The sequence below is a fragment of the Thamnophis elegans genome, chromosome 6 (genome assembly GCF_009769535.1).
Source record: "Thamnophis elegans isolate rThaEle1 chromosome 6, rThaEle1.pri, whole genome shotgun sequence".
Classification (NCBI taxonomy): Eukaryota; Metazoa; Chordata; class Lepidosauria; order Squamata; family Colubridae; genus Thamnophis; species Thamnophis elegans.
The window spans coordinates 22,439,405-22,458,592 of record NC_045546.1 but is presented as its reverse complement, the minus strand read 5'-3'; the positions used below and the strand labels follow the sequence as shown (position 1 = coordinate 22,458,592).

Below are 19,188 nucleotides of genomic sequence, written 5' to 3'. Positions count from 1 at the left end.
GTACGCACAAGGGCGATCAGCTGTACGCACGCCTCCGTTCCCAGTACCAGCAGACCTAGACAATAGACATAGCTGGCGATGGACGAGAGATAGCGGGAGGGCAGGCGGGCTAATGGGGACAGTCTGCCCGAGGATTTCACCGGTGCATCGTAAAAGCCGGGTTTTATTTTGCGGTATTTGGGCTCTGGCTTCCGGTGGAGTGAATGTTCCGAAAACAACAAACGAATTTCCTTTTTTTTTCCTTACTGTGAAATGGGTGGGATTGCATCCTCGGCCCCGTTTAGGTTTTCTCCCGTGTAGTAAGCATCGCTCGCTCTCCAATTCGCATTGAAATGAATGAATGAAGCTTCGGGTGCGAAATTGTGACCCGTTTTGTTTGCGCGTTCTGTTGCTTATCTATGGGGACCTCACCGGTAATGTTAGATTGGTGGGTGGGTGGGTGGGTGGATGGATGGATAGATACATACATACATGGATGGATGGATGGATGGATGATAGATGATAGGTAGGTAGGTAGGTAGGTAGGTAGGTAGGTAGATGATAGATAGATAGATAGATAGATAGATAGATAGATAGATAGATAGATAGATAGATAGATAGATAGATAGATTAGATAGAATTCTTTATTGGCCAAGTGTGATTGGACACACAAGGAATTTGTCTTTGGTGCTTATGCTCTCAGTATACATAAAAAGACATTAAAAAATAAATTCGTCAAGAATCATAAGGTACGATGATACATAAGAAGGTACATAGGGTATAAATAAGCAATCAGGAAACAACCAATATCAATATAAATCGTAAGGATACAAGCAACAAAGTTACAGTCCTGCAGTCATAAGTGGGAGGAGATGGGTGATAGGAAGGATGAGAAGACTAATACTAATAGTAATGCAGCCCTAGTGAATGGTTTGAGGTTTGAATGGTGAGGGAATTATTTGTTTAGCAGAGTGATTTTACTGTGTTTTCTGTCATCGATTTCATCCGCTTTTTTTTAAAGGAGGAGAAGGTATAGCTTACTTTAGAATGACTCTTCTGTGTTTTTTAAGAGGAGTGCCTTTTGCCAGGTGCAGAGATGTGTCACACAGGTAATCTTCAAAACGTTTCATTTCCATCTTTTATCTAATTTCCCTGAGAGTCTGAATAAAGGCAGCATCCTTGCAAAGCTTACATTGCTTTGAAGTTGTACATCAACATTGCAAATAGTGTAATTGCCATGGAAACAATAGTAGGCACAGCTTTAAGAGGCCTGGGGGGTGTATGTGTGGAGGGAAGAGTGGTTACTCATAATACCATTCGTATGGGAATTAAAGGCATAGTAATGCATTCATGCAAGCAGAATTTTACTGGGAGGGGTTGAATAAAAATTGAAGGTCATTCACAAAAGCATTTTTCTGCCACCTACTAGCAAAACCTTATCAAACGGATTCCAAAAGTAATTATGTATATTGGAATGGGACAATCCCTGTTTACTTAATTTAATTTATAAATATGATGACCATATTTTCTTTATATGTTCATTAGAATAGGTTTATAACTTAGTTTTATAAAAGAAAAATCCAGATCAAGAAACATAAAAACATTCTAATAAAAATATCTAAAATGAAACAGCATATGTAAATTTGTTTTTAAAAAGACAGTTCAGTTTCCATGTTTTTCACATGAATGTGAAAGCCTATATACATTATTCAGTGGCACCGTTTATTTGGTAAAAATCGAATCACAAAAAAAAGGACAAAAGTGAGTTTTTGAAAAATAAATCTACAAGACACTTTTCTGAATAAAGAGCCTTCCTTTATAATAATAAACACATAATCAATGTAGTTATAGGCCACTTACTCCTAAGCGACTTTGGCTGGGTTACAATTAAAATTAAAATTTATTAAAATAAATTGTATACAATCAGAATACAATCAGCCAGATCAGTAATGAAATGAATAATTAAAAGATTATTTTAAAACCTTGCTTGTAGTTGAATTATTGCTGATTGTGGTATCAGGTGAACTGATATCACAAGTTAAGCTGACTGAAAGGTTATAACATTGAATTCTGATATAGTGTGCCAGATCATATCATCTTTGTTGTGAGTCTATTGATCCTCTACACAGTGGTGGCATAGAGCTATTGCTGGCACTTTCTTGAAAGATGGGCATTTCATCTTTTTCTCCTCTCTTGTTTGCAGATGCTTCTGGCAGGGCGTTTGCCCATTACTGCAAAGTATATCCCACCTGACCCACAGGAGTACATGGCTTTGTTCAAAAGATATGTGTAACACTCCAGTTGATGAAAGTTGGGAAACACAACTACCTTTCTCCTGCTTGTAACTTCTTTGCATCTTGGCATGATCACACAGTTTGTTTTTCTGCCATTGATATGGTGTGGAGATGTAGCAATATAGCAATAGCACTTAGACTTATATACCGCTTTACAGTGCTTTATAGCCCTCTCTAAGCAGTTTACAGTCAGCATATATGCCCCCAACATTGGGTCCTCATTTTACCCACCTTGGAAGGATGGAAGGCTGAGTCAACCTTGAGCCTGGTGAGATTTGAACTGTCAAATTGCAGGCAGCCAGCAATCAGCAGAAGTAGTCTGCAGTACTGCACTCTTAACTACTGTGTCAACATGGCTCATTCCTGATGGAGAGAGGAAACTGCCATTAAAATCTGCTCCATATGTCCATATTATCCTAAAATTTGTAAAACAGGGCTTTCTTTGACTTGAGGAGATTGTATTTCATTCAAAAAATTCTGAAGAGAGCAGCCCCAACCTTTTGAAGTATAACTGTGGTCAGTAAAGCTGACTGAACAGTTGCAACATTGAATTCAAATACAGTGCACCAAGTGTGCCAGTTCATATCATCTTCGTTGTGACTCTCCATCTGAGGGCTGATGGACGGCCCAAGCTCCGCTTCTGTCTCTCTGCCAGCTCCATTCCCTCTTCCCCTTCGGAGCTGTCAGGTTGCCTTGATGCTGACCCTGACTCCCACACCTCCTCCTTCTCTGATTTGGCTGCTAAAGGGGCCGGCGGCTGATAGGCCACAATATGTAGAAAATCTAAATGTGTGGTCCCTAAAGAGCAACAACTTGATGGCCCATAATCATATTGCTTTCATTCTATAATAAACCTATATCACAAGAGATACATTACATGGCTAAACATTGCTGCCCAAGCTAATGTTTTTGCTGAAGGATTAAAATTGTGAATCACATTTTCTCCTCTGAATAAAGATAATAAGCACACATCCAATCATAATAAATGAGGCTATAGCCCTCTAGAGAAACACACTTCATGGCAGCAAATTTCACTGAATTTTTCAGGAAATGTAGATCTGAAATGGATGGAGCTATCATACTATCAATCCAAATCAAACATCATAATCCACAGAGACTCGTATTCTGAGATGCAGCCTAATAATTGGCCAGCTTCCATTCTAAATTGTTTTAATATGATCTCAGTGTTTGGCGATAGAAATCATGCTAGGAGGCTACAAATGTGGGATGTATTAGCAGTTGCCAGAGAAATGGAGGAGTGGGAGAAATCTCTACAGGCAAAGAAGAAAACTCTTCAACAGAATGAAATGTTCATATTCTGGATTCTAGTGAGTCACCTAAGTCCTCTTCTCGGGCACTTCTAGAGCTATTTCCCTGTTTCTGGTTTGCTCTCCAGCAATTAGTATTTCATGGCCACTGAACATGCTCAATTTTCATTGGGATAAATCAGAAGTATATCAACCTTTTTCAGCCTAAGGGCTACATTTTGCAAAATATGATTGGTGAAAAAGATTACTGTATACCCAGCATTTTGTGGACATCTACCATGTTTCCCCGAAAACACAACCTACTCCAAAAATAAGCCTCAGCTTGATTTTTACTTGAGCGCCCAATATAAGCCCTACCTGCAAAATAAGCCCTAATTAAGACCCCACCCACTCCAGGGTGCAAGGGTACTTACCTTCAAACAGTTGCAGCCAGGCCTCACATACCCTGACACCTGCCTTGCTGGCCCATTTCTTCTGTAGCAGGCAAGGCTTTCCTGAAGGCCTCTGTAGCCGATAACAGAGCTCCGGGTCGATCCAGAGGTCTGTTATCGGCTGCAGAGGTCTTCAAGAAAGCCTTGCCTCTCAGCGAAAAGGAGGCTGAGGGCAACAAGTGAGGTGAGTCAGTGAACATCTCCCCCAAAAAGGATGAGTTTTTGGCAAAAATGTGATGCGCGGAGGATTTAGGAGGCCAAAAACTGGCCTGGTTTTGTTTTGGCTTGCAAAGTGCTTCCGAGGGCTGGAGAGGGTGAAAATGGGATACACAGAAGCCAAAAACTATTTTTTTCTTGTTTTCCTCCTCTAAATCTAGGTGCATCTTATAGTCGGGTACATCTTATAGTTTGAGTAAGTCAGTGGTGGGTTTCAAATTTTTTAAAGAACCTCTTCTATTGGTGTGCCCTGCTTTCTGGGAGTGGCTTGCCAGCCATGTGACTGAGTGGGAGTGGCTTACCAGCCATGTGACTGGGTGGGCATGGCCAACTTGTAAAATGTGGTGAAATTCACTTAACAACGCTCTTGCTTAGCAAACAAAATGTTGGCTCAGAAACTCTGGCATTTGAAGCACACAAGTCTTAAAGCTGTCAAGTTACAAGACCCTTGCACCCCTAACCCTTTAGAAAAAAAACCCAGGGGTGTTCAAACTTAACAGCTTTAAGACTTGTGGACTTCAACTCCCAGAATTCCTCCTCTCGCTTTTCATCTTGATGATTTACAGAAGGGCGGGGGCAGGGAGCTGGAACCAGTTCTAAACGGCACTGTAGATTTGTGGAACCTCTTCTATAGAAGAGGTTAGAACTGGCAAGAACCCACCCCTGGAGTAAATCATAGGTCATTTAGTGAACTCTGGTTAAGCAAGCAGACTTATTGTGCTGTATGAACATAGCCTGTGCATAGACTAGATGCGCTGCATGCTAGCTTTTCAAACACCCAGTTAATGCTGCTGTAAGAGTCACCTAATAATGTATTCAAGGACGAAGCCAATTCTCCACATTTTTTTGAAGTTTAGAGTCTAAAATCTTGTTGTTCCCCAAGAACAGCTTTCCTTTTACCTTTGGCTTAGCCTGCCCTACTTGATCTCAACAGCTACCTTTGTAGGTAGGCAGATGTTCTTGAAACATGCATAGTCCAGGAAAAGCTGCCTTTTGCACTAACAAAATTAGCTGTCTGTTGTGCGAGAAAGAACAATGACTCAATCTCAGAAAAGAAGGTTAAGTGACAGATGTGGGAGTGAGAGGAAGAACTGATACAAAACGAAATGATAGATACAATAGGAACAAATGAGGAGGGGCCTTTGAAGATTCAGAAACATTAAAAAAAGACTTGAAAATATGAAGTGAAGAATACAAAAGCTTCACCAAGACAAAAGCCTACAGGTGACAATGTACACCCTCAACGTTACAAAACATGACATCAAAAGTTCAGTGACTAATCATTACAAATTAAGCTCCCCTGCAAGCTTCATTTACAACTTCTTTGCAGCCACCAATCTCCACTCCCCAATTTTTACTAATGATTCATGCCAATTGGGGCTAATTTATGTATGGCTTTTAGTAATGGGGGGTGGAGAACATATCAAGCAACTTTTGTAGACTTCTCTGATAGTCCAATTCCAACCAGATCAGCATTTCTAAAAACAAAACAGAACACTATTATTGGGAAAGGTGTTACAATATCTTAAAATATCTGTGGCTCTAGAATTAACACTTCAACCACTCTAGCCATAACTCAGTGTAGTGGCATTTTGTTACCACTTGGCAATAGTGGACAGAAATTCCTTAGAGGCCATATATCTAAATTAAGGTGTGCATCAAAGGTAAATCTTAAAATCAGTTCTAACTGAAACAAGAGTTTGTCTGAAATGAATCAAATGCCGGCCTCTGTCATCTTGGTTAGGGATAAGAATGGCAGTGTCCTGATTCATACAATATAGGAAATTTGCGGGATTTAGGCTTAAAACATTTGCATCCAATCATTGTAATTTATGAACCAATTTATGACTTCGTATTGAATGAATTGTAGCATATTCCATAAACCATGAATATTGTCAGTGGTGGGATTTAGCTGATTCGCACAGGTTCAGTAGGACAGGTAGCTAACGTTTTGTGGTTTGGCGAACCGGCTGAATAGCGTGCCTCCCCACACCTGGCATCACCTCGCCCTTCCCCTCCCAGCCACTCCTTGCCTACCTGGCCTCTCACTCAGTTACTTGCCCGGCTTGGCAGCAGAGCCAGTAGCTGGATGTGACGAGCAGTGGCTGGGAAGTGAGGGGCGAGGCATGGCGGGCATGGCGAGAGGTGCCCCTCAACGTGATGTCAAGCTGGCCACACCCACCGTCACCCAGACACGCCTACCTAGCCGGTCATTGAGGCAGAGAACCGGTTGTCAAATTATTTGAATCCCACCACTGACTAATTAAGCTCACAATTTATTCTAAGTAGTGACAATAGAAAAGCAGCTCCAGATTTTACTATCATTTTTGTGGCAGTTATTAAGTGCCATAGTCATTAAGCAAGCCCATGGTTTGCTATAGGGTGGTTTTTGCTATAAGTAAGTAAACACGGGTTTCCATCATGGTTCTGCTCTGGTGCTTTACAGCCCTAAGCAGTTTACAGAGTCAGCATATGCATATATTGTCTAAATGCATTGTGGAAGGGGACAAGGATAAGAAGCGTTCTCTCCCACCTGTTTTTCTCTGCATTTAAATGTTGAAATATTTCATCGATTATATAATTTCCCTATTGTTCTGACATGCTCGTAACTGCTCAAAACCCCCAAATCAACTAAGCAATCCCTCAAAGTCTAAAGCCTGTTCCAAAACTCATTCTGTCAAGCAGTTTGTAAAGGCAGTTGAAGTCCCACCATTTAAAGGGCACAAAGCACAAAACACCGGTGCTTATTTTGCTGGAAATCAAACATTGTAGTCATATGAAGCTTGCCTGATTTCAGTTTCAAGATCAGGTCTCCTGCAGTAGAAAAGTTGAAATTTGTGTGAAAAGGGTTGCCTTATGTACAGCAACCAGTCAGAATATTTGGTTTATATGCACATCACTAAAGTATAATCAACAGGTTTACACATATACAGTATTAACCAAGCCAAAGATATGCAGTTTAATGGTAGATTCCAATTAAGCACAACTTTATAAAAATGCCTGTCTTTTGTCAGCTGTAATAGTTGGCTTGCCACTGCTTTCCTCTGGAATATTTTGCTGGCTTTCTAGTCTAGCCCCCACCATAATATTTCCTGGAGTGTCTACATGCTGCCTCTTTTGGCTTGACTTAAATTTGTCTGAATGTTACCACAAAGGAGAGGGATGTTCTGTCCCCAGATGTCCTATCAAACAATGCCATCATATTTGATACCAAACGTAATAGATGTACATGATCTATTATTTGATTAGTAACATTTTATCAGACTTGCTAACTTATAACACACATATCTTATCCATATTTTTTCTTAAATTGGAAAATTAATTCATCTTCTCAGGGTTTGCTCCTACCTGTCACTCATTCCATTGTGTTAAAACTTAAAAAACAAACAAACCCTGGAGTTATTTGTGAGTTTTTCATGTTCATCAAAGTGGGGTCTGAAGCTTTTAAATGGGAAAACATTTTTGAATACAGAATACAAGTGGACAATATTCATTTAGTAGTTCTCACGTCAGATTTTTACAAACTTGTTATCTGAATGTCACGATCAATTTCAGACTAATTCATACTACTAGGATTCCCTGACATTGGTGGGTAAGGAAGAGAGAGGTGAGATACTTTTAGTAGTTCGTGCAAATAACAGAAAGATATAGTGCCAAATTATCAAGAATGGAGAGTATCTTATCAGAAAACCAAGAAAAGAATTTGAGAAATGTGCTAGTTTCTCAGAAATAATTGAAAGAGAATCAGCAATGTTTTTTACAAACCTCATTCTTTAGATTTATAACTCCAATATTTTCTATCTTTAACACATTTTTAATTTAGAATATACTGGGAAGTAATTGTAAGAATATTCCTGTTTATTTATAAAAACTAGTTGAAGGCTACCAACAGACAAGTAATTTATGGTTCACAGAAAAATAGCTGCCTCTTAGTCTGCCCATAATTAATTGTATGCTGAATTATAACATAAAGAGTAAATAATAGAAATACAGAACTTTCAATTCAGAAATAATAATTTTGAATACGCAAACAAGTGCTTCAATTCTTTTCATGTTATTTTATTTTGTTCATACAGACTATGCCATGAATTCATAAGGAATTGGTTCCAGCAACTCTGGCTCTTTGTTATTGGTTCTAACAAAGTGAGCTTCTCTTGGAGGTGCAGGCTGTAAACAAGAATACAAAAGAAGTGTGTTACAACAGTGCAAGATATAAAAAAAAATTTTTTTTACTGAGCATTTTCTACCACTACACACTTAATAATTAGGTCACTTTGTCTTCCCTCAAAATTAGGAACATATCTTAAGAGCAAAGACAAAAAAATTATATAGTCTTTTATATTTGAGAAATTAAGCTAGTTCTTTTAATGTGACCGACAACTCTAAAATCATTTGACTCTTCGTGCCCCCTTTTTCCCCCCCAATTTAGCTTGTTATGAACAGTAGACAATAGATCAAGACATGCAGTAACATTTAAACACTATATAAATTAAAGACGATATTTTATTTACAGATAGTTCCCAACCTACAACCAGACACTTATTCAACGCTACAATAGAATCCTCCCCAGAGAAGCTTATGGCCTGCTTTTGAATTTATGATGATCACACACTCCATTCACAACTGCACTTGGACAGTTGGTAATTGGTTCATAGTTAAGGCTATTTGCAGTATCCCAGTCACCTAATCACAAATTGGAACATTTTTCACCAGTTTCCAACAGGAAAAATGCCCATTGGGGAAAACTGATTTGCCTAATCACCATGGAATTTGCTTAAAAATCAGGTCTGGTTATTTGACTAATGACTGCACTTCCAAGCTCAATTATGTTCGCAAGTTGAAGACTACCTGTATGTCAACTAGCTCTCCCTTATGTGAGATCTGACAGGGATAATGTATATGACATTAGATAATGTAACATTTTTGTCTTGTTACAAATTTAAACAACTCTCAACATTTTTGTCTAGTTACATACAAGGTGTTTTTCAAAGTAACTTTAGATTTAGAACCAACTACCGTATTTGAGATATATTCTCAATGTTACCTGGCGTTTTAACTCAAACCAAGTGCCCTTTTCCTTTGCTTCATTTTTCTTCCTTTCATTTTCCTTCACACGCTGCAAAAAACTGTCTCTGCTCTTAGAATGCTTAATGTGTTCAATGCGCACGTTGATTCTCTTAGCAAGGATCTTGCCTCTAGGAGAAAAAAAGATATGGGCACAGTCAGAGTTTTATCAATTTTTTTTAATAAGCAAGAACTAGATCACTGAGATCAAGTCAGCAAAGCTCTATTGTCTGACATTTCCAAACTATATATTGTTGCAGAAGAGACTCAGCATCTGTTTCCTCTGACAGGATCCAAGCCAGTTAAATATAATCTGGCTGGGTTTTAAAAGGATAATTGCTGTAACCCCCCCTGAATGACCAATTAAGACAAGAAATGTCTAATTGGTAAAGTGAAGGGGGAAACAGACATATCTTAACATAACATTCAGTAATGAGGAATAAAGTCGAAAATAAGGAAAGCACTTACTTAACCTTCTTGTTCACAATAATGCCCACAGCATGCTGAGTAATGTTATATACTCTTCCAGTCTTGCCATGGTAACATTTGTGGGGCATGCCTTTTTGAACTGTTCCTGTGCCCTGTTAGTACAAAAAGTTACACCATAAATAGTTATAAATAAAAATGCCTGAGAATGTTTATTGAAAAAATCTTGGGAAAGGACATCAAAGAATTATTTACAACTGAATGCCAGTGTTCTTAAATTAATGAATATAATTGCTGCTCTGCCCACATAGTATAAGCTTTTCTAGTCAAATCAGAACAAGCTTGCTTACTCTCTAAGTCAGCTACTCAAGAATGATTAGATGATTTTCTGTTTTAACTGAACTCCAATCTTCCAGTAATTTTATTAATCAGCCACCAAATTATAAATGGTATGGGCAGAATTTATGAGCCCAATGAATCACACATGGCTTACTAATCACATCATATCTTTATTACATTATAAATCAGCATAAACCCCTATCCTAATTTTATTATTTTGTCTGGGAGCCTAAGTTTCCTGGAGAGCTAGATAATGTCTCTGGTTTGCTTTCAGTGCCGGTGAAATGTTTTGCTCAGTTTGCTTTACTTATTACAAAGCAATCATAGGAGAGTGTCATCATCAAGCACCAGAGCATTAAAATAATGTAATGCAGCATTACAAAATCAGACAGTCAAATTAGGCTTTGCGCTAAGAATTCAGCAAAAATTTAACCCAGGCCATTTGATTAAAGTTACACATTAGAAAAAATATCACTAGTATTTTTCAAGAAACAAAACTATATCCAATCTCAAGTGAAATACTGCACATCTGATTACAGATGCTCCATTACAACCACACAATTTTTACTTTTAAAAAATTGTATATTTTTATTATTTTTAAATAAACAAATATTAATTAAATTAATACAACAAATTAAATATTAGATACCCAAGCACTCACAAAGTTCAGCAATATAATTTGAAGACAACTGTTTATCCTTTTATATTATGGTGTTTTACACTTTTATTTTAATAAAGTAATAACAGTTGTGTAACATAATTTTAGTTTCAGGAAAGTAATTTTTAAAGAAACATACCTTAATATCAACAATATCACCCTTCTTATAGATTCGCATGTAGGTAGCAAGAGGGACAACACCTTTTTAAAAAATGCAACAATTACTTACATTTTAGTTAATTTAATTTCATGTACTTTAATACCCCAATCCTGTATTAAGGATTAAAATTAAAAATAGAATTAAGGAATTATTTCACCCAATAATGATCAACAGTAGGCATTAGGCAAACGTAACAGTGAATTTTAAATTATGTGATGATATTCCTTTAACTATAGTGCATGTTATATAATTCACACAGGTAAGGGATTCAATCAACATTATTTCTATCATTTTATTAAATTTAACTGGCTCAATAAATTTTACTTACCATGTTTGCGAAAGGGTCTTGAGAACATATAACGTGTCCCTCTCCTCTTTCCCTTTGTGTTTGTCATCTTGACAGATCACTGTAAGAGTAATCAATTTACAACAATTCAGACAAAAGAAATATAAAGATAACTGTATTAAGTTTAAATGGATTTTCTTGTAAATACTAAAATAGTGATGCTTTATTATTATTGAACACATGACTGTAATGAAGAGAATTTATGTCAGAAAAAACATTTTTAGCTCTTGAAATCTTGTAAAATTAAATTGAGCTTGGTAATTTGTGTATGAATTAAGCAAGCCCTGCCAAAATACAACTTCCACACAAAATCCTTTAAGTGTCAAATTCTTATAAGGACCCCCAAGTATGATTGAGCATTTTTAATGGCTTTCTCAGAAGTAGAAAGATAGCCTATTTTAAAGACACTTACACTCTTACTTATTCAGCTAAGATGGATATACTATACATATGGGATTTGCCTGTGGCAGTCTACACTAGATCACCCTTTCCCTATTCAATACCCTGGACATTCTTTTTCCTACTTCATCTACCATACCCAGCAGCCAGGATGGAATAGCCTAGTATACAAAGCAAGTGTCTCAAATGTTGATCTGTTCTAGATACACTGCTCAAAATTTAATTCTCTCAGTCCCAAATTATCCAACTGAATAATTTGAAAGCAAACAAATCTTAATAAAATGCAAGTACAGGAAAACAAAGTTTTTGCTTTAGTAATCTAATTGTAGTTACTTTGACGTACAACACCAGAATTGTGGCAATAATTAGGACTCAACTGAATGCAACAAGATTTTCTGAAATTAAAACAGCAATCTCCACTGCGATCCCATCACATAAGACTAACAAGTAAAGGACTGCAAATGTAGCCTTCTCCCTTAAGGAGAGGGAGCCTTTCTGGCCTAGAAAAAACATTACAAAGATCTGAGCTTTGTCTTTTCTGAATGTGGTAACCTCTCCCCACACTTACTGCAATGCAACCCAGAAGAAAACTATTAGCAAGAGAAGTAACTAAACTTCAAGCAATTCAAAAGATCGTGGGTTGAAGCGTTAATAAGGACCGCCATATTTTTAAGTCTAATTTAAAAAAAAAGTTAAATCGATGCGCCAGATCACTTCCCAAGACCTACGATCATGTCCTTGCACGTCGATCAGGAATACTCCCCCAATCGATGGCCTCCCAAATAAGCTAATTCGCAACCGATCTGACGGTAGGCACCAGGTTAGAGAAACCCACATCGACCAGTTTCAACTTCTTGGGGGGAAATATACGCAACTTTGCCATGCCAAATCGCAGATGGACTCATGATGGAGCGATTGTGTTTACTATTTTTCTCGAGGCTGGAGGGGACATCTCTCTCCCGCCCCCACTGCATTCAAACCACGTGCTTCAAGTTACTAAACTTTATTTTTATTTTATTCTTATTATTTGTCGAGTATGTGTAAGGTAACAGATACAAGTATAAACATGATTATGAATACATGAAACGGATACGAATAAATGGGCACTTTGGTGCGTACCGTCAATGTCCCCATTTATTCGTATCCATTTCACGTATTTAGTCAGAGAAAGCTTATTAAATGCAAAGCTGGGCTCTTCCCAAGCGCTGGGCTACCAGAGGGGGAGGGAGAGGAGCAGGCCTCTCGTAAGCAGGGCTTTTGCCTTAGCCACGTGCGCCTGGATGCCCTCCTTTCTCCCGCCGCTGCCGCTGCCCGTACTTCGCTTCTGGCCCGGATCTGACTCCGTTCTCTCGCTCTTCTATCTTCCTAGCCTCCCCGCCCGGCTCCTCTCATCCCCTTCGCTTCCCTACGCCTCCCCGACGCTCTCCGCCCGGCCTTTATATCTGCCCGACGCTCCGAGCCCACCATCTCAAAACAGCCCAGGCCCTCCCGGATCCCAGCGAGCCGGGTTTCCTTTCACCCGTTTCTCCGGCCAGCCCCAAGGCTACCGTTCCCTTCCCGCCACCCTCCGCATACCGGGGCCCGACGGAAAAAAAGAGCAGCCCAACTGCAGCGGGTACCTTCAAGATGGCGTCCACAGGCCGAAAAGAAAGAAGGCGGCGCTTCGCCAGGTCTCCGCGCCTCCCTTCCGGTTTAGCGCGAGGAAGGGAGGGACTAATCTGACCCGCGCCTGTCTTTAAAGCGCCCGATTGAAAAACGGTTTCGCAGAAATACCTGGTTGGAGTGGTGGTGGTGGGGGGGGAACTGACTATATTCTCGCCTCAAGTTGAAGGAAATAGGAAGGAGGCAAATATTTAAGTCGCCCCAAAATAAATGTTCTGGGTTTTCTTAGGTGTTACGATACTGAACTGGAGCAGGCACTGCTTTAGACAGCTTTCTGGGAGGGCACTCATATGAGGCTAAGAAAAAAAAGGCGGGGTGTTTGTACTGTTGGCCATAAGTGGGAGGTTTGGGGACAACTCGATGCGGTCCCATAGACAGCAGTTCTGCGGTCCTGTTTCTTGCGTAGTGGATTAAGGTTGAAGCTCGCTCAGACAGGATTAAATAAACCAGCACAATAGAAGAGAAATAGAATAGAATAGAATTCTTTATTGGCCAAGTGTGATTGGACACATAAGGAATTTGTCTTTGGTGCATATGCTCTCAGTGTACATAAGGAGAATAAAATAACATGCATCAAGAATGAAAGGATACAACACTAAGTTGAATGATTCACCCCGCATAAATTAGCTCAAAAACAATGTCTATGGAGATTCTCAATCATCCCAGGTCATGGTTGCCCCAAAGGTGCTTTTCAAAAGGCAAAACTGGACTTTCTTTTTTTCTGGAAGAAATTTCGCTTCTCATCCAAGAACAGTTCTAACTGAAAGGGGGGAATGAAAAGATTTGCATTTTTTGCAATCATATCCTTGTTAGATATCTGAGAGTCGTTGAAGCCCCTTGGGGGTTTATCCGTACCTTCAGGGCAGTGGTGGGTTTCAAAAGGTTTTGCTACCAGTTCTGTGGGTGTGGCTTGGTGGACGTGTTATGGCTTGGCGGGTGTGGCAGGGGAAGCCTACTGTAAAATCTCCATTCCCACCCCACTCCAGGGGGAGGTTACTGCAAAATCCCCATTCCCTCCCAATCAGCTGGGACTCGGGAGGCAGAGAATAGATGGGGGTAGGGCCAGTCAGAGGTGGTATTTGCTGGTTCTCTGGACTACTCAAAATTTCCGCTAGCGGTTCTCCAGAACTGGTCAGAATCTGCTGAATACCACCTCTGCCTCAGGGTCATCTGAATCAGAGTGCAAATACAGATAAGTACAAATACAGAGGCCAAGTGGCCTGAACTACTTTCAGAGAGCTAACAAGATGATTGCAAAAAATATAAACCCTTCCACTTCTCCCCTACCCCGCAATTCAGTCAGAACTGTAGAAGCTTCTAGGATGAGAAAAGAAACATCTTCAAGAAAAAAAAAACAGTTCAGTTGCCTTTCGAAAAGCACCTTTAGGATAGTTTTAAGTCAGGGCATGCAAATCGCAATGGTTCGATTCATGCAATATGCTATGCCAAAATCAAATATGGTTTACTCTGATATGTGAATCCAGCTTAATACAATATATAGTATGGGATTTTAGGAATTGAAAGTTGGAGGTTTTCCTCAATTCACACAATATATGAGATTTTAATGTACATTTATTTTTGGTTTAGCATAAGTCAACCACTGTAATTTGTAAACCATGGCTTCAGATTACATTGAATCAGACTTCCATGTCTTAATAGACAAACAATGGGTTAGAGTGATTTGAATCCACTGGGCAGATTTTACAGCAAGGTTGATCAGAAATTCAATTAAGATTTAGCCGTAGATATAGTGTTTAGATAGATGCTAAATAATTTCAAATAATTTGATATTCTAATTGGGCTTCTAGTTGAAAAATAATATCGGGAGACTTGTCTTTTCAAAATTAAGCAGAGGACAATATTTCAAATTTGTATTTGTAAATGCATCTCATATGTTTCATACACATACACACCAAAATGGATGCTAACAACATCATTGCATTTTGCAAACTTACAAATCTAAGTAACTTATTAAGATTTTGTTCATTTCTCATCTTATTAATGAAAGCTATTATGCACATAAATATATAATGCTAAATTATAGATCATGTTTAAAAATGCAAACAGGATTCACAACACATAGGAAGTTGAAACAAAACAGGCCATGTTATAGCAGCCTACAATTCACTCATTGCCTTGAAATATTGACTTTTTTAAATTAATTGTAGTTCTGATTTAATTCTCTTTACGTAATTAAGCAAAAGGATATATTATCCAAAGAAGCTTTCTCCCAGTTCTTTGTACATGGGAATATATAGTTTACAGTATTCTTTCCATGTCTAATATTAAGATATTTAATAAATGTTAACAGCTTCATCTGACTAAACTCAGTGTTCATATGATTTTGGAAAATTCACATTAGTTTATATCAAGTTCATTGCCTTTACAATTGAATAACATCTCAATTTTGCCAATGGTTTCCATTCTGTAGAAAAATAAAAGAAATACATATTTGTATTACATAAATTATTTAGGAAGGAGAACTTATTACTTCATTCAAGCATTGTATACTAAAAGCCAAAAAGGCTACATATCTTTCAATTCCAAAACGCTTAAAATGCTAGAAAAAACATGTTAATAACCTTCCAATATTTTAGAGAACTCTTTCGTATAAATAAGAATTTGCAAAAGCAATACTTGATTCCTTCCAATCAGTGTTTTGGTGGTCTTTCATTTAATTTAACAGTAGCATTTCTGATATAGATATATAAAGAAGATTCAAACAGATGGAATCTGTTCATCAGGGTGTATTCATAACCAATACAGATTTTTATCCTTGGATAAAGCCAGATGGGAAGTTTAAATTAGTTGACCATCTGCAAGTAATTAGAAACAAAACCACAGATTTTTTTTGGAAAGGAAATAGTATAGTATAATATAGTGAGAAAGGAAGCCAATCAAAATTACAGCTTCCACTTTTCTTGATAAGGAAGACAGCATTGCTTAAAACATTTATTGTAGCATAAACATAATAATGGCAGAATAATCAGCAAAGAACAAGCTCTTTCTAATTAACATGTTTTGTGTTACAGGAAAAATTATGCCAAACATCAGCTTTGTATCCAAGTAGCAAATTTTACTGAATATATAGCATAATCCTATTGTATATTCCAAAGAAATTAAAATAACACATAAAGAAAAATACATGACTATATAATTCAGTACATGTTTTGCTTAGAGGACATCTACGGTGTAAGGAGCAATATAAATTAAAATAACATTAGTTGCAATAGTTATATTCAATTACTGATACTTCCAAATAAATTTAAATAATCCTTGGTGCTTTACATTAGGTGTTATCAATTTGAGTTGACACCTGATGATTGTATGGGCAAATGACCTCAATCCTTGTTAGTTTTTCCAAAGACATTTAAGAAAACTTTGCAATTTGTCCTCCATCTTGTCACTCAACCAAAGTATCTCCTTTGTCTTGCTGTTTTCAGTCAGCAATATTCACAATTATATATTAACACTGGAAAACAACTTTGTTGTCATCGAAATGCCCCTATTATGAAATATAAATAAATAAATCCTATCCATCCAATCCCATGTTAATGTCTATGGCAGCTGAGCTGATTTATTTATTAATTTAGCTGCAATTTATTGAGAAATGGCTTTGGATAGGTCATTTTCTTATGATGTGATCCTCGAGGCTGCCTTTATTCCCACATATTAAACTATTGAAAAATAATCTCAGCTGTTTTAGATTGAATAGGGGAGCAACTGATTTTTCCACCTCCCTCCCTATTGAAAAATTTTAATTATAAGTATTCACCTCCACCATTAAGTAAGAATGTGGAAATGCCACTGGTTCACTGTCTTTGAATTTGCTTTCTTGGTGAGCTGAGAGGATCATTCATTACCTCATGTGGTGTTTTCATTTTAAGGTCAGTGATGATGTTTTTGAGAGTTGGGAAATGAAAATAAGGGTCCTGTGATATGGGAATTAAGCAAGTGCAAAACCACAGATTGCTTGTGGAAAGCCTTAAAGAAGATGAAACAAACATAGGAGGAATAGGGCTGTCAATGGCTGTTAATCTCAATGGCTTACCTGTTCACATTTTAATTATACCTGCAATGCACTATAACACATAAAATGAAGATAATTTTAAGAATTTATTTTGCCATTTTTTGCTATATTCAGAGCTGGACAGCATTACCTGATTCATTGCCACCTTTAATGTCTCAGTCTCGGTTCTTCCCAAGTTATTTGCACTTGCCCCACCCCCACAGCACTAACTTCTGCTTTTTAAAATTTATAGCGTTTCTACAGTCTTTCCATTAGGACCTTATGTTCTGCTGTATACACAAAAGTTTGTTTTCAAAGTGTTGACATAATAAGCAACCATTACTCTATATTAGAGGATATGAACAATAGTCAAAACAGCTTGAGAACAGAGGGAAAATGAAAAACTGCGGTAGTGAAAATGAAAAAACCGGTAGAAGTGCAGTAGGAAGACAGCATTTACATCTATAAATGTTCCAAATCTTCAGAGAGAACTGCCTGTTGTTGCCTTATTCTATTATCATTTAAACATTGGTGATAATTATTTGACAAGTTTTTTATTCATTCAATTTGTATAGACACTCTTCCCAAACCTGGGTTATTGGATAGCGAACAATCATAAAAATAAAATAGAAGAAAATTTAAATAGGTTGGGATTCTCTATTTTGTATTATGTGCTAGATTTAATGTGTCAGTAGGTATAAACACAGGTGGTATAAATGTCATTTAAATTCTTTCATATTGTTAGACTTTGGAGTACCTGAGGCTATCATTCCTGTCACCCAAAAATCTGTCTTCTATAAGAATATGCATATATTGATATAGGCTATCCTGTTTAATTAATCAGTAGATCTGATGAAACCGGTGGAATATATTGTGTCAGTTTGTATAAGATATAAGATTAAACCACAATTAAACTAACTTAAACGACTTGCAATACTTCAAGAGTGCAAACCTATTGCAGAGGGATAGAAACAGAGAGATAGAATCAAGATCACGTGAAGTGTTAATACCACTTTATAATGCCTTGGTAAGGCCACATTTGGAACACTGCATTCAGTTTTGATCACCACAATGTAAAAAAAAAATGTCAAGACTCTAGAAAGAGTGCAGAGAAGAGAAACCAGGATGATTAGGGAACTGGAGGCTAAAACATGAATGGTTGCAGGAACTGGGTATTTCTAGTTTAATGAAAAGGACTAGGGGAGACATGATAGCAGTGTTCCGATATCTCAGGGGCTGCCACAAAGAAGAGACAGACAAGCTATTCTCCAAAGCACCTGAGGGTAGAACAAGAAGCAATGGGTGGAAACTAATCAAGGAGAGAAGCAACTTAGAACTAAGGAGGATTTTCCTGACAGAACAATTAATCAGTGGAACAACTTGCTTCCAGAAGTTGTGAATGCTCCAAACACTGGAAGTTTTTAAGATGTTGGATATCCATTTGTCTGAAGCGGTGTAGGGTTTCCTGCCTGGGCAAGGGGTTGGACTAGAAGACCTCCAAGGTCCCTTCCAACTGTTATTCTATTATATTGCAAGAAATCCCACACGGAGGGGACTAAAGTCAAAGTTAAACGGACCAATAAACCTTCGACTGATAGCAGTGAATCCTTGTGAGGATTTTATTGGCTGTGATATTCCACCATGCTACTACGCCGCGGTAAAACGATTAACCCAAAGCCTACTAAGCCATAAATCATGGCTTTTACACCCCACGTCCCCAAGCAAGTTTGAGCACGGCTCGAGGCGGGACCCCGGGTGTTTCGGCACCCCCGTTGACATTTAAAATAAGACCCAGCAGCAGCAGCAGCTTGGAACCGAGCATCTCTAAGACCTTAGAATAGCAAGGCCGGACAGGGACAGCGTTGGAATAGCGAAACCCGATTGGTTGAGCTCGAGGTTCCGGCGAAACAGGGAACGGCCCGCAGAGCGAGGCGACC

General features: G+C 38.2%; 1 protein-coding gene and 2 non-coding genes across 4 annotated transcripts; all 3 read right to left on the bottom strand.

Annotated features, from left to right (window-relative positions):
• Positions 1-8,226: 8,226 nt before the first annotated feature.
• On the bottom strand, positions 8,227-13,235 carry LOC116510702 (60S ribosomal protein L21). Of its 2 annotated transcripts, none has more exons than XM_032220349.1 (6): positions 13,156-13,235; positions 11,164-11,242; positions 10,815-10,876; positions 9,721-9,833; positions 9,233-9,383; positions 8,227-8,355 (listed from the first exon to the last, which is right to left on the bottom strand). In XM_032220349.1, exons 2-6 carry the CDS (start codon positions 11,228-11,230, stop codon positions 8,266-8,268), a joined length of 483 nt encoding a protein of 160 aa, XP_032076240.1. In that variant the 5' UTR covers positions 11,231-11,242; positions 13,156-13,235; the 3' UTR covers positions 8,227-8,265. The 2 variants fall into 2 exon arrangements, with proteins under 2 accessions (XP_032076240.1, XP_032076241.1); XM_032220350.1 differs by having other exon boundaries at positions 13,200-13,216.
• On the bottom strand, positions 9,525-9,657 carry LOC116510854. Its single transcript, XR_004255688.1, has one exon. It is a non-coding gene; the product is annotated as a small nucleolar RNA SNORA27 (small nucleolar RNA).
• Positions 10,283-10,364, bottom strand: LOC116510846. Its single transcript, XR_004255682.1, has one exon. It is a non-coding gene; the product is annotated as a small nucleolar RNA SNORD102 (small nucleolar RNA).
• Positions 13,236-19,188: the final 5,953 nt, after the last annotated feature.